The 15,479-nt window shown below is 42.0% G+C and overlaps 1 protein-coding gene across 5 annotated transcripts in view; it reads right to left on the bottom strand.

The window, feature by feature from the left end:
* slc37a1 (solute carrier family 37 member 1) overlaps positions 1-15,479 on the bottom strand; it is a 137,016-nt gene that overhangs the window by 25,427 nt on the left and 96,110 nt on the right. Inside the window, exon 20 of one of the 5 annotated variants that reach the window (XM_072585837.1) lies at positions 1,612-2,023. The exons of 3 other annotated variants lie outside the window; for them this stretch is intronic. In XM_072585837.1, coding sequence (XP_072441938.1) covers positions 1,744-2,023 — 280 coding nt within the window. In that variant the 3' untranslated portion in view covers positions 1,612-1,743. Of the gene's footprint in view, positions 1-1,611; positions 2,024-5,844; positions 9,956-15,479 lie in introns of those variants that run through there. One more of the 5 variants, XM_072585841.1, reaches the window with a different exon arrangement.

Raw genomic sequence — 15,479 nt, forward strand, 5'->3', positions numbered from 1 at the left:
TTAAAATTCATTCATGAGATGAGGGCTAGACTATCCCAGAGGGCAGTTAGAGTCAACTGCATTGCTGTGAGTCTGGAGTCATGTGTAGGAAAAGACTTTAGTGAATTAGATGGGTTTTCCCAACAATTGACACGGTCAGTATTAGCTTCTTAATGCCAGATTTTTATTGCTATGGCAGGATTTGAACCTGAGACCTGAGAACATTACATGGGTCTCTGGATTACAAGTCCAGTGACAATATTATTAGGCCATCATCACCCCATGAGGGAAGTCCCTGATCTTTACAGACAGAAACTAAAGGTACATACACTGCAACTCAACAACATTCAAAATCATCAGTGGACTGGACAGGATAGGGAGAAACTGTTCCCATTTGTATGGAATAAGAGGACATAGCTTTACATTGATGTGCAAACAACACAAAGGTAATGCAAAACAAATCCTTGTCACACAGCAAGTAGCTAAGGTATGGAATACACTGCCTGGAAATATAGTGGAGGCTGGTTTGACTGAGGTGGTCAATAGGTATTGGATGATTATTTGGATAAGCGTAGTGCATAGGGAAAAGGCTGGAGTTTGGCACAAGGCAATGATGCTTGTTTGAAAAGCCAGTGCAGACCCGATGGGCTGAATAGCCTCCTTCTGCACTGTAAGACTTTTATGATTCTGTGCAGAGTCAATCACAATGTGGTCAGAAAGAGAGCTCCAACATTTTGACCGAGTGACACTGAAGGAACAGCAAAACATCTGAAAGCATCATGGGTGTTGTGAAGGAGAACTCGCAGGGACTGGTATTACCCAAGCCCTTCTAGATGGATGCGGTTGTGGGTTTGGATGGTGCTGTCTGAGGATCTTTGGTGAATCTCTGCAGTACACACTGCTGCTACTGAGTGTCAGTGGTGGAGGGAGTGGATGTTTGTGGATGTGGTGCCAATCAAGCAGGAGCTGCTTTGTCCTGGATGGTGTTAAGCTTCTTGAGTGTTGTTGGAGCTGAACCCATCCAGGCAAGTGGGAAGTATTCCCTCACACTCCTGACTTTGCCTTGTAGATGGTGGACAGGCTTGGGGAGTCAGGAGGTGAGTGACTTGCCACAGTATTCTCAGTCTCTGACCTGCTCTTGTAGCCACTGTGTTTATCAGGCATGTCCAATTCAGTTTGTGGTCAGTTATCAGCCAGGATGTTGACAGAATGGCTCCAGAGGGAGGAATTTCAGTTCTATAGATAGAAAAGTCAGGAGTGAACCTCCCAACTCCTGTACTCAATACTCTGACCAATAAAGGGAAGCATACCAAACGCCTTCTTCACTATCCTATCTACCTGCAACTCTACTTTCTTTTTTTTATATTTTTATTAAGAAAAAATAGATTTTTAAATATTACAACAAATACAAAACAATGCAATTCAAAACAGTACAAAAATAATACAAAACTAAACCCAAATAATAAAATAAATTCCCCAACCCACCCTCTCATATGAATGTATAAACATATATAGAGAAGTATAAATTTTTTTTAAAAACTAAGCTAGCTATTTAACTCAATAAATAAATACCTAACAACAAACAAATAAATAGTAATAACTCACCCCAGCCAAACAAAACACTCATACATTCACAGTTCCTCCTCCCTGGATATTGGACTCATGAAACACAATTGTTACGGCGATATAAGAGCCCTTGTTAATGTGGCAGATAAATCTGTGTCAAGGTATTTCAAAAAGGGTTGCCATGTCTTGTGAAAATTCTCAGTTTTGTGGTGTACCATATTTGTGAGAAAATCCAGGGGAATATGCTCCATAACAATCTTCCGCCAACCCGACAGGCCTGGGGGGGTTTTCTGATATCCCACCTAGCAAGATATTCTTCCTTGCACAGAATGTAAGAATATTGAAAAGTTTTTTCTTATACGCACCTGCAGGAAATACAATGGGTAGGCCCAAAAGGAGCGAAATAGGGTCCTTCTCCACCCCTGCACCTAAAATCCTCTCCATTGCACCCACCACAGCGCTCCAATATGTTTGAAGCCTGTCACAAGACCAAAGACAATGGGTAAGAGTGCCCGTGCAGACCTTGTACTTGGGGCATGCTGAAGATATCCCTGGTTTAAATTTTGACAAACAGTCTGGGGCTAAGTGGACCCTGTGGAGAATCTTCAACTGTAAAGCATGGGTCCTATGGCAAATTGATACCTTCCTTGCATTCTCCCAAACCTCTGAAGAAACTTCAACACCCAGCTCTCTCTCCCACATCTTGCAGAGTCGATCAGACTCATCTGAGGTGGCACCCCCCAATTGGTGATATAAACAACTGATAACTCTACTTTCAAGGAGCTATGAACCTGCACTCCAAGGTCTCTTTGTTCAGCAAAACTCCCTCAGACCTTACCATTAAGTGTATAAGTCCTGCTAAGATTTGCTTTCCCAAAATGCAGCACCTCACATTTATCTAAATTAAATTCACTGTGCCACTCCTCAGCCCATTGGCCCATCTGATCAAGACGCTGCTGTTATCTGAGGTAACCTTCTTCACTGTCCACTATACCTCCAATTTTGGTGTCATCTGAAAAATTACTAACTATACCTCTTATGTTCATATCCAAATCGTTTACATAAATGACAAAAAGTAGAGGACCCAGCACTGATCCTTGTGGCACTCCACTGGTCACAGGCCTCCAGTCTGGAAAACAACCCTCCACCACCACCCTCTGTATTCTACCTTTGAGCCAGTTCTGTATCCAAATGGCTAGTTCTCCCTGTATTCCATGAGATCTAACCTTGCTAATCAGTCTCCCATGGGGAACCTTGTCGAACACCTTACTGAAGTCCATATAGATCACATCTACTGCTCTGCCCTCATCAATCCTCTTTGTTACCTCTTTAAACTTGTGAAACGTGAAAGGGTTCAGAAAAGATTTAAAAGGGTATTGCCAGGGTTGGAGGATTTGAGCTATCGGGAGAGGGTGAATAGGCTGGGGCTGTTTTCCCTGGAGCATCGGAGGTTGAGGGGTGACCTTTTACAGGTTTATAAAATCATGAGGGGCATAGATAGGATAAATAGACAAAGTCTTTTCCCTGGGATGGGGGAGTAGAGAACGTAGGTTAAGGGTGAGAGGGGAAAGGTTTAAAAGGGGCAACTCTTTCACATGGAGGGTGATGCGTGTATAAAATGAGCTGCCAGAGGAAGTGGTGGAGGCTGGTACAATTACTGCATTTAAAAAGGCATTTGGATGGGTATAGGAATAGGAAGGGATTAGAGGGATACAGACTAAATGCTGGCAAATGGGACTAGATTAATTCAGCATATCTGGACGGCATGGACGAGTTGGACCGAAGGGTCTGTTTCTGTGCTGTACATCTCTATGACTCTAAGAACATGGGGGAGATTTAATCGAGATATTCAAAATCAGGCGGAATACCCCATAGAATGGAAAGGGAGAAACCTGTGCCCTTTGCTGGTTGAATCAAGAATGAGAGTGGACAGGTTTAGGGTGATTGGTCTGAAAAAAAAAGGTAATATGAGGAGAAATGCTTTCACACAGCGAGTGATTCGGGTTGGGTCTGGAAAATGCTGCCTGAGAGTCTGGGGAGGGGAGGCAAAAGGAGATTTTGTTTTACTTCTGGTCATTGATATATCAGCATTTCAAGCAGAGTGTCACACATTAACCTACTTTCAATATTACAGTGGGCCAAACATGCTCAGATTCACAATTGGTTTGTATGTTTGGGTGTAACACGGGCCATTCAATGTGAAGGGGGGACAGAGATCAATACCTATCCCCCACAAACCCCCTCCCAATCTAAATCATACACTGTTCCCCCTTCACTTGCCCCCACAATCCCTGCCACCACTCCCCCCCCCGCCCCCCCATCCCACCCCCACCCCCATGCAGCGTTGTTCCTAAGGTCATGCTGACAGATTCTGTGAGATAGGATAAAAAACCGAAGAGGCAATTCACAATCAGTGTTGAGACCAGTTACTCTTAATTTATGCAAACAATCTGAAAAGATGAAGAGGTTAGTCAGTATGAAGGTTATCAGCTAACACGGAGGATGAAATACTTGAGAAATGCTTTTATGTATTTTTATTTCAGATTCCAGAAAATAAACAGAAACACCTGAGATAATACGCCAATGAGAAAAACAGGAATCAAATCTTAAATCATCCACAGACAACTTCAAGTCTGAATTATTTCAAAACCCTTCAGTACAAAGTACATTTCATATTTACCACAGTGCATTGGTTAAAAGACCAGAAGGAAGAGAAACAGGAGTCGACCATTTGGTCTCCTCAGCCTGCTCCACCATTCAATTGGATCATCTGTTATAAATCAGCTTAATAATTGACATAAATCAATAATAAATATGTTGAATTATCATTTCCTTAATGCAACAAATAAACAAAACAATCTATTTATCAACATTCAAAAAGCAACAAAAAAACAAGGGGCTGGGACAGTACGGGACAGATGAAGGAATTTGCAAGATACTGAATGCCAGAGGAAAACATCTGGAAGGCCCCAAAGTCCACAATAATGGTGTGCTTCAGTGCAGTCAGAGTGTAATGTTCTCCCATCAGTCTGCCCGTGCAATGGCCATCACTGATATATGCTTTCCCCCCTCTATTACAATCTTGTACCTGTTTATGTCAGCCTAACTCCCTCTGCTATCTGTCAGGCTTGTTTCATGTTCCAGCCCTGAATGGGACCATCCAGCCGATGCCATCCTTGCCAAAAACAAGAGCTTGAATTGCACATGTACCCACAATCACATTTCCCATCAGCTCATCTGCCTGGGTAAACTGATGTCCCAACCTTGGTACCCCGCTCCACCCCATGCTCACATTTAAAAGCTCTCCCCACTTCACAATCAGAGTTCTGCTCAGCCTTCTCCTCTCTTTGTCAACATGCCTGACTTCAAAGCGAAGCACTTTGTAGTGCTCAATGTTCACTCAATGCATCTGTTTTCTCCACCAATCTTTAAGTGGGTAACAGTGTCAAATACTCCTTATTGAAACTGATCCTCACTGGTCTTTATTGAAGCGTTTCAAGATTTGAAGACAGCATGCAGAAACTTTGTTCATGGATAGAGGAAATTTAGGGTGTAGGTTTGCTCACTGAGCTGTAGGTTTGATATCCAGACATTTCATTACCTGGCTCGGTAACATCATCAGTGGTGACCTCCAAGTGAAGCGAAGATGTTGTCTCCTGTTTTCTATTTATATCTTTCTCCTGGATGGGGTTCCTGGGGTTTGTGATGATGTAATTTCCTGTTCATTTTCTGAGGGGTTGATAGATGGCATCTAGATCTATGTGTTAGTTTATGGCATTGTGGTTGGAGTGCCAGGCCTCTAGGAATTCTCTGGCATGTCTTTGCTTAGCCTGTCCCAGGATAGATGTGTTGTCCCAGTCGAATTGGTGGTTTTTTTGCAAGGACTGCAGTCCATACAAGGACTGCCACAAACACTATGTAGGACAAACAGGAAGAAATGTAGCCACCAGGATACACGAACACCAGCTAGCCACAAAAAGACACGACCCTCTCTCCCTCGTAGCCCTACACACGGAGGAAAAATAACCCACCATTCCGACTGGGACAACACATCTATCCTGGGACAGGCTAAGCAAAGACATGCCAGAGAATTCCTAGAGGTCTGGAACTCCAAACACAACGCCATAAACAAACACATAGATCTAGATACCATCTATCAACCCCTCCGAAAACAAACAGGAAATGACATCACCACAAACCCCAGGAACCCCATCCAGGAGAAAGATATAAATAGAAAGCAGGAGACAACATCTTCGCTTCACTTGGAGGTTGCCACTGATGATGTTACCTAGCCAGGTAATGAAACGTCTGGATATCAAACCTATAGCTCAGCGAGCAAACCCACACCCTAAACCTCAACCTGAGCTACAAACCTTCACAAACCTTGCAAAAAGAGGAAATTATGTTAAGAAGTTTATAGTTATTTGTCGGCCCAATGCTCAAAAGCTTTCACCAAAATCCTCTCCCAATCCAATTGCAAAAATGTAAAATCCCAATACCTCTGGTAATGCTAGACTGCAGATTGACGTCTCTTCTGTTTTGCTGTGAGCAGTTTACTGTTCATTTAGTAATCTATAGATTCAGTAATCTATCGATTCATTTAGTAATCTATAGGTTCAGTAATCTATAGATTCATTTAGTAATCTATAGATTCAGTAATCTATAGATTCATTTAGTAACCTATAGATTCAGGTCACCCGAGTTTTAATTCCAGCCCAATTACTGCAGATTAATAAAGAAGCAAATCCTGAAAATGCTGGGTCAGAGGTCACATGACACCAGGTTACAGTCCAACAGGTTTAATTGAGAACACAAGCTTTGACAGCTTTGCCCCTTCATCAGGTGAAGACATTTCATCTGACTACAGGTAAATGCTCTGAAAACTTGGGATTTCAAATAAACCTGTAGGATTATAACCTGGTGTTGTGTGACTTCTAACCTTGCCCACCCTTGTGCACCTCCACATCCTGAAAGTACTCAATAAGACCGGCAGCACCAGTGATTAAGAAAGCATTGTTTCTGTTTTTACTAACTGAGCTGATATTTCCATTAATTATACATGTAGACAATCCTTTATCCGAAATCCCGAAATCTGAAAAGCTCCAAAATCCAAAGGCTTTTCGTGAAGTTTTTTTCTTCTTAACAAGGCTGTTTGGTGTGCAATGAGTTAATCTAATCTGCACCCACTCGATGCATGGCACTCAGATGTGACATGGGTGGGTGTGACAGGCCTTGATTCTGTCTCAGAGCCTGTAGTACTCACAGTTAGTCTGCTGTTCGGTAACATGTTTAAAAAAATTGTACTGCTGAACTGTCACTTATTTTGAAATTTGAAAAAATCTGAATTCCAAATGCCAGCTGGACCCGAGTGTTTCGAATAAAGGATTGTGTACCTGTAATAACTTTAACATTCTAAAATTCTTATATCACTAAGTTCTTACTTAAAAGGGTAACAGCAGGCCATCGTTTGAATCACTTTCAGACCTGTGTTATGTTTCTCATTTATCAGTCACTAATAAGTCTGCTTGAACATGGAATATAACTAATCCAGTGCCATCAACACTGGAATATAACCCATTTAGTGCAGTCTATCCTGTATATAACCAGCCAGTGCCATCAACACTGGAATATAACCCATTTAGTGCAGTCTATTCTGTATATAACCAGCCAGTGCCATCAACACTGGAATATAACCCACTCAGTGCTCTCTACATACAACAGAACCCCTCCAGTGCAGTATATTTGAATAAATTCCCCAATGTAATATCAGCTAGAATAACTCAGTCAATAAAATATAGTGAGATAGCAGCTGGCATACTGCAGCAAGTGCAGCAACAAGAAAAACAGATCATGAGAGCGAATAATAGAGAGTGAATCTGAGTATAATCTGCCCAGTTAACAGTGAGAATAACCTGCCCAGTGACAGTGAGAATAACCTGCCCAGTGACAATGAGAATAACCTGCCCAGTGACAGTGAGAATAACCTGCCCAGTGACAATGAGAATAATCTGCCCAGTGACAATGAGAATAACCTGCCCAGTGACAATGAGAATAATCTGCCCAGTGACAATGAGAATAATCTGCCCAGTGACAGTGAGAATAACCTGCCCAGTGACAGTGAGAATAACCTGCCCAGTGACAGTGAGAATAATCTGCCCAGTGACAGTGAGAATAATCTGCCCAGTGACAATGAGAATAATCTGCCCAGTGACAGTGAGAATAATCTGCCCAGTGACAATGAGAATAACCTGCCCATTGACAATGAGAATAACCTGCCCATTGACAATGAGAATAATCTGCCCAGTGACAATGAGAATAACCTGCCCAGTGACAGTGAATCTGAAAGTAACCTCTCCAGTGAGAAAGTCAGAAGTCATGACACCAGGTTATAGTCCAACAGGTTTATTTGGAATCATGAGATATTGGAGCGCTGCTTCTTCATCAGGTGAAATCCTGAAGGAACTGCGCTCTGAAAGCTTGTGATTTCAAATAAGCCTGTTGGACTATAATCTGGTGTCATGCGACGGCTGACTTTGTCCACCCTGGTCCAACACTGGCCCCTCCACATCAGGTATCCAGTGAGAGTAAAAGTGAATCTGAGAATTACCCGTCCAGTGAGACCAATCTCATCATAATGCTGGAAAGAAATGTGTTCTCCCATTGTCTCAAGTCAATATTTGTTCCTCAATCAATTTCATTCCTTTAATTTTTTGAAACTTTCATCATGTCTGAAATGGAATGTTTACTTGTAGTGCTTTTTCAAACATTAATTTCTGTTCCTTCAATAATATCAGACTTGCGTTACGTTAATTTTCTCTCAAACATTCACATCCTCCCTCTCTGCTAATCTGTGCATTTATCTCGTCACGTCCAGAATCTTACACACCTCCCAGATTCAATGTGCATCCCAAGCTGGGACAGTTACTAATAGAAATTTACTGACACACACCTTCACATACTTACAATTGAGACACAAAGCCACCTTTAACAGAGGCAACTGAGCTGAGAATTTTGTAAAAAATGTTATAAACCATTCAGAATTCTAATTTGATCTTCCAGAAATCGTCAAAGGGATTGAGCATGTGTGACAGCTCTTGTTTGCACAACAAATATAATTTGCATTGTATGTGTGCTTGAATAATCATGGATAGCTATTTGATCCTCTCTGCTGCAGCTACCCATTCAATTACAGAGTCAATAATCTCTAACTTTCATCCGCTCCCAGAATCTCTTCTATACTCTGTGTGAAATGCCATTCCCATTGCAATAGTGAACCTGTTAACAGCAGATATACACTGGAGGTCTCAAGATCAAAAAGCAAACAAGGCTAAATGTTCATTAGTGAGAAGGATTCTCGAGCTGGAAGGGTGATTCAGTGCTTCAGGAAGGTGGGTAAAGAGGGAAAAAAAACAAAAGAATTGCAGATGCCAGAAATCAGAAACATAACAAAGTTGCAGGAAAAACTTAGCAGGTCTGACGGCATCTGTGGAGAGAAAGCAGATTTAACATTTCTAGTCCAGTGACCCTTCTTCAGAACCTTCACTGGACCCAGAATGTTAACTCTGATTGTTCTCCACAGATATTCCCAGACCTGCTGAGCTTTTCCAGCAACTTCTGTTTTTTGTTGTGGGTAAATAAGAGACTGTTCCATTTCACTTGCTGAGATTTCCAAAGTTACAGATCCAACCCAAATATTAATGCTTTCATTTGGAAATGGTGGAAAACGCACATTAATGAGGTACAAGTGTCATCATAATCTGTTTCACCTGGTATGTTTTTATGTGAAGTGAAAATGTCAGCCCATTCTGTTAGCCCAACTAAGGGAAAAGGTTCAGCTTCAGTATCTGAGGGCATTCAGTTCTTGGACATAAAATGGTTACTCTACAGCATAAGCTCCTTCACTCACTGGGCAAGCCTCATGGTGTAATTTACCAGGTTATTGGTGGGCATTCTGTAAGCTCCTGACAAGCAGAGATTTAAAATTGACATGTCTACTAAATTCCACAGAATCCAAAGTGCTCAAAATAAATATATCTTTACTCAACATCAGCCACATTAACACCATTTGTATCAGAAATAAGCAAATCATTTTGTAAATATTAAAAAAAAGGCACCCATTGTCTCCATAAATAAATGAAATAAGGCACGCTGAATTAGGCTCAGACAAGAAATGGTCCAGATTGTTTGGTTCAAAAGTATTGAATTTAAAGAATAGACAGTCTGGAGATTGGAAAATGAGCCCTAGATGCTGCAGACTGCAGGCTAGGCACAGGGTCCACATTTCCACTTCCTGTCTCCTGTGTTGTGCAAATATGCTTCTTCCATAGCACTGCGGGACATGGATACGAGAAACCCAATGGCTGAGATTTGAAATGTAATGTTGAGATATGAGCGTCAGTGCTCCTTCAACCTGTAGGTGGGACCGAGGAATCATGTGGGTTGGAGGAAAGTAAACAAATAGAAAAAAACACTAGTTAGTCAAAAAGCAAGCTCCAGAACTGCATAATAAATCCAACCACCAGCCAACCCTGCCACTACAATAATCCTAGTCTGTAGAGTGAACTGGGCCAAGGCTCTCTGACAAAGCAAAGTTGCAAAGAAATGAGAAAAGTTCAGCTAGAGAAGCTTAAGCTTTACAATCTAGAAAGGCAATTGCTAAAGGGTACTCATGAAGTTATGAAAGAGAAGCAAGAGTAGATCATTCAGCCCAGTTGAATCTACTCCACCATTCAGGAAGACCATAGCTGATGGGATTGCGGCCTGACTTCACTTTCCTGGCTTCATCCACATCCACTAACAACTGAAGCAGCTAATTAACATATTAAAAGGAATAGGTGAATTGAACCTATAATATTATTTCAAAATAAGTGAAGTCAGAAGTTATATGACAACACAATTACCTCATGATAGCATAAAACACCTCCTACAGGAACTATGATAACTGAAACGAGATTCTCACAAAATGAGACAACTTGTTTATAGCAGCTTTTTCATAATGAGATGTCCCAAAGTACTTCACAAGTTGTTGGAAACTGAGGTTCCTTGAAAGTTGCATTTTCCAAGTATTTACTGTGCATTTTACTGCAACATCAACCACGGCCAGTAAATCTTGTTGGAGTTAAAAGCAAAATGAAAGGTCAAAAAGTCACTGAGATCACGATGCTTAATTGAACTAGAATTAATGACGAGGTGACAGAAATAAGGAGAAGTATAGGGGCTAGAGGAGGTTACAGAGATAGGGAGGGGTATAGGGGCTAGAGGAGGTTACAGAGATAGGGAGGGGTATAGGGGTTAGAGGAGGTTACAGAGATAGGGAGGGGTATAGGGGTCAGAGGAGGTTACAAAGATAGGAAGAATGTAGACATTGGAGGACATCAGAGATAGGGAGGGATGTATGGGCTGGAGAGGTTGACAGAGATAGGGAGAGGTGTAGGGCCTGAAGGATGTTACAGAGATAGAGAGAGGGTGTATGGGCTGGAGGATGTCACAGAGATAGGGAGGGATGGAGGAGTTAGAGGAAGTTACAGAGATAGGGAGGGGGTGTAGCAGATGGAGGAATTGACAGAGGTAGGGAGGGAGTGTAGGGGATGGAGGAGTTGACAGAGGTAGGGAGGGGGTGTAGGGGATGGAGGAGTTGACAGAGGTAGGGAAGGGGTGTGGGGATGGAGGAGTTGACAGAGATAGGGAGGGGGTGTAGGGGCTCGATGACAGAGATAGGGAAGGGGAGGAGTTAGAGGAGGTTACAGAGATAGGGAGGAGAATAGGGGTTAGAGTAGGTTACAGAGATAGGGAGGGATATGGGGGTTGGAAGATATTACAGAGATAGGGAGGGGTTGTAGGGGCTGGTGGAGGTGACAGAGATAGAGGGGGATGGAGTGTTGGAGGAGGTGACAGAGATAGGGAGAGGAAAAGGGTTTAAAGGAGGTTACACAGGTGGGGGGGGTGTAGGGACTGAAGAGGGTTACAGAGATATGGAAAGGTGTAGGGGCTGGATGAGGTTACAGAGAGATGGAATGGTCTAGGGTGCTGCATGGGGTAAAATAGAGAGGGAGGGGTGAAAGGTGTGAGAGACCAGCCAGGAATGCATTGGGATATTTAAATGAGTGACAACATGAGGAATGAGAACATTTACTGGCTCAATGTATCAAAAGCTGAAGAGAGCTAAACTCACCTGCAGAACTATTTATTTTATAACCCCTCTCTCATACGGATGTCAGCACGCTAACTGGTTGTATCTTATTCCATCCATTTTCATTGTCTTTCTAACTCCTGCTGTATTTTAAAAGCAGACTTCTCTCTAAAATTAGCACTTTGATCTGCTGCTTCCATTTTTCTGGAGCCTGCAGTCTGAGGAGCCTAAGCAGTGGAGTGAGGTGTAATTGAGGTGCTGTAAATGGTGTGGTGTTTTGTGGAGTAACACACCAGGAGATTAAGTGACCAGAGGGACACGGCTGGAAGATGAGCGATTAAGGCACCAGAGCAGGATAGAGGTACCTTGTGATGTAAGATTTATAGAAATGTCATCGTTTACTTGAGCTAGGATTTTGAATGTGAACTGGGTTTGTGTGTGTCTGAAGAGGTTTAATGGTTAACTTGCAAGTACTTCTGCATTTAAGAAAAACATATTGAGTGTAGAAGTCTTCCTGCAGAGTAATGAGCTTTTGTTCACATTGGGAACATGTAAGCAAGATTGTGCATTACGTCCAGTTCAGAATGAAAAATTCATTTTGTTTTTCTTTTAATTACAAGTAACATCCATATTTTGGAAAAAAAAAGTGTTTTCTCCAGTTCTAACTGGGTCAGTTCCACAGCGTTCTTGACTGAGGCTGGATGTGTGAAGCAGTTACTCCTGAAAAAAGTTTAGAATTATTAAAAACAAACTCCTTTGATGCACGGAAATTAGCAAGGTTCCAGACTGTATGATTCTCTTTTATTGCTGAAACCAAATCTGCAACATTGACTCCTTATATTTCATGGAGAGACTGGGGATTCGGTAGCTCAGTTGGCTGAACGGCTGGTTTGTGAATTACAGTGATGTCAATAGTGAGTTCAATTCCTGCAGCAGCTGAAGTTATCATGAAGGACCTGCCTTCTCAACATCTCCCCTTGCTTTAGGTGTGATGACCCTCAAGTTAAACCACCATCTCTAATCCTTATATCTTACTGAGAGACCACTTTGTTTAAAACAAAACAGAACAAAACAAAACACGATCAATCAAGCTAGATTTCAGTCTGGGATCTGTCTAGTAATAACATCACACTGTGATCTGCAAAGGGGAATGTGAGCAGCTTCAACGCAAAGATTCATAAGGGATCTGGAGCAATACCTGAAGGGGAGAAGTTGGAAGGTCTGAAGGTAAAAAGCAGGGGTGTGGGACTAATTAGACAGCTGTTTTAGAGACTGGAGTGTGCATTATGCACTGAACAGCCTCTATCAGCTTGTCCACAACAGAGTAGTGAGATCCAACAGAAACGATCCATTCTAGAATCAGAGAGAAATTCTAACAAGGATACATTTGGTGTTGACGTTTATCCTTCACATGACAGTAATCTCATTCCTGTTCTAATCCTACATCGATTTGATTTATCCCAGACTTTAATCACAGAGAACAATCATAGAATTTTATAGTAAACGAGACCGTTTGACCCATCGTGTCAGTACTGGCTCCCAAAAGAGTGACCCAGTTCGTCCCATTTTCCAGACCTATCTCCAAAGTCTTGTATATTCATCGTTTTCAAATAATTATCCAGCTATTTTGAAACCTCCAATGGAAATCGCCACTCCCCTAGGCAGTGTGTTCCAAATCCCAACAACTCTCTGAGTAAAGGAGTTTCCCCTCTCCTCACTCCTAGCTCTCTCATTGACAATCTTGAAATCGTGACTTCGAATTACTGACAAACAAGCTAGTGGAAACAAAATATCTTGCTTTACCCTGGTCAAAACGGTTCATAATTTTGAACACCTCAACAAGGTCACCTTTTAACCTTCTTTGTTTCAACTTCTCTCATATTTCCTTGTGTCTAAAATTCCTCATTCCTGGTATCATTCCAATAAATCTCCTTTGCACTCTCTCCAAGGCTTTAACATCCTTCCTTAAAGAAGGTGCCCAAAATTGAACACAATACTCCAAATGTGGTAGGACCAATGATTTGAACAGGTGTAGCATCATCTCCTTGCCTTTATATGCTACACTTCTAACTATAAATCCATGGATCTTATCAGCCTTCTCAACAACTATTTCAACTTGCCTGGTCACCATCAGAGAATCATGCATGTGTCCCTCTGCTCCTGCACACACCTCAAACTTGTATCATTCATACTGACCTGTCTTCCAGAAAAAGGGAGAAGCCGCAAAACTTGACCTCTTTTGGGAACTAAGACAGGGAAAGTGACTGAGGTGTCAGTGGGGAAGCACTTTGGGGCGAGGGACTATAATTCTATTAGTTTTAAAATAGTGATGGAAAAGGATAGACCAGATCTAAAAGTTAAAGTTCTAAATTGGAGAAAGGCCAATTTTGATGGTATTAGGCAAGAACTTTCAAAAATTGATTGTGGGCAGATGTTTGCTGGTAAAGGGACAGTTGGAAAATGGGAAACCTTTAAAAATGGGATAATGAGAGTCCAGAGACAGTATATTTCTATTAGGGTGAAAGGGAAGGTTGGTAGGTGTAGGGAACGCTGCATGACTAGAGAAATTGAGGTTTTGGTTAAGAAAAAGAAGGAAACATATGTCAGGTACAGATAGGATCGAGTGAATCCTTAGAAGAGTATAAAGGCGGTTGGAGTATACTTAAGAGGGAAATCAGGAGGGCAAAATGGGGACATGAGATAGCTTTGGCAAATAGAATTAAGGAAAATCCAAAGGGGTTTGATAATTACATTAAGGACAAAAGGGTAACTAGGGAGAGAATAGGGCCCCTCAAAGATCAGCAAGGCGGCCTCTGTGTGGAACCGCAGGAGATGGGGGAGATACTAAACAAATATTTTGCATAAGTGTTTACTGTGGAGAAGGACATGGAAGATATAGAAGGTGGGGAAATAGATGGTGACACCTTGAAAAACATCCATATTATAGGAGATGGTGCTGGATGTCTTAAAATGTCTTAATAAAGGTGGATAAATCCCAAAGACCTGATCAAGTGTATCCTAGAACGCTATGGGAAGCTAGAGAAGTGATTGCTGGGTCCCTTGTTCAGATATTTGTATCATAGATAGTCACAGGTGGGGTGCTGTAAGACTGGAGGCCGGCTAATGTGGTGTTACTATTTAAGAAAGGTGGTAAGGAAAAGCCAGGGAACTATAGACCAGTGAGCAAGTGGCGGTGAGCAAGTTGTTGGAGGGAATCCTGGGGGACAGGATTTATATGTATTTGGAAAGGCAAGGACTCATTAGGGATAGTCAACATGGCTTTGTGCATGGGAAATCATCTCACGAATTTGATTGAGTTTTTTGAAGAAGTAACAAAGAGGATTGATGAGGGCAGAGCGGTAGATGTGATCTATATGGACTTCAGTAAGGTGTTCAACAAGGTTTCCCATGGGAGACTGATTAGCAAGGTTACATCTCATGGAATACAGGGAGAACTAGCCATTTGGATACAGACTGGCTTGAAGGTAGAAGACAGAGGGTGGTGGTGGAGGGTTGTTTTTCAGACTGGAGGCCTGTGACCAGTGGAGTGCCACAAGGATTGGTGCTGGGTCCTCTACTTTTCATCATTTATATAAATGATTTGGATGCGAGCATAAGAGATATAAGAGGCAGACGACACCAAAATTGGAGGTATAGTGGACAGCTAAGAAGGTTGCCTCAAAGTATAAGGGGATCTTGATCAGATGGGCCAATGGGCTGAGAAGCGGCAGATGGAGTTTAATTCTGTTAAATGTGAGGTGCTGCATTTTGGAAAATCAAATCAGATCAGGACTTATACACTTAA

The sequence above is a fragment of the Chiloscyllium punctatum genome, chromosome 15 (genome assembly GCF_047496795.1).
Source record: "Chiloscyllium punctatum isolate Juve2018m chromosome 15, sChiPun1.3, whole genome shotgun sequence".
Lineage (NCBI taxonomy): Eukaryota > Metazoa > Chordata > Chondrichthyes > Orectolobiformes > Hemiscylliidae > Chiloscyllium > Chiloscyllium punctatum.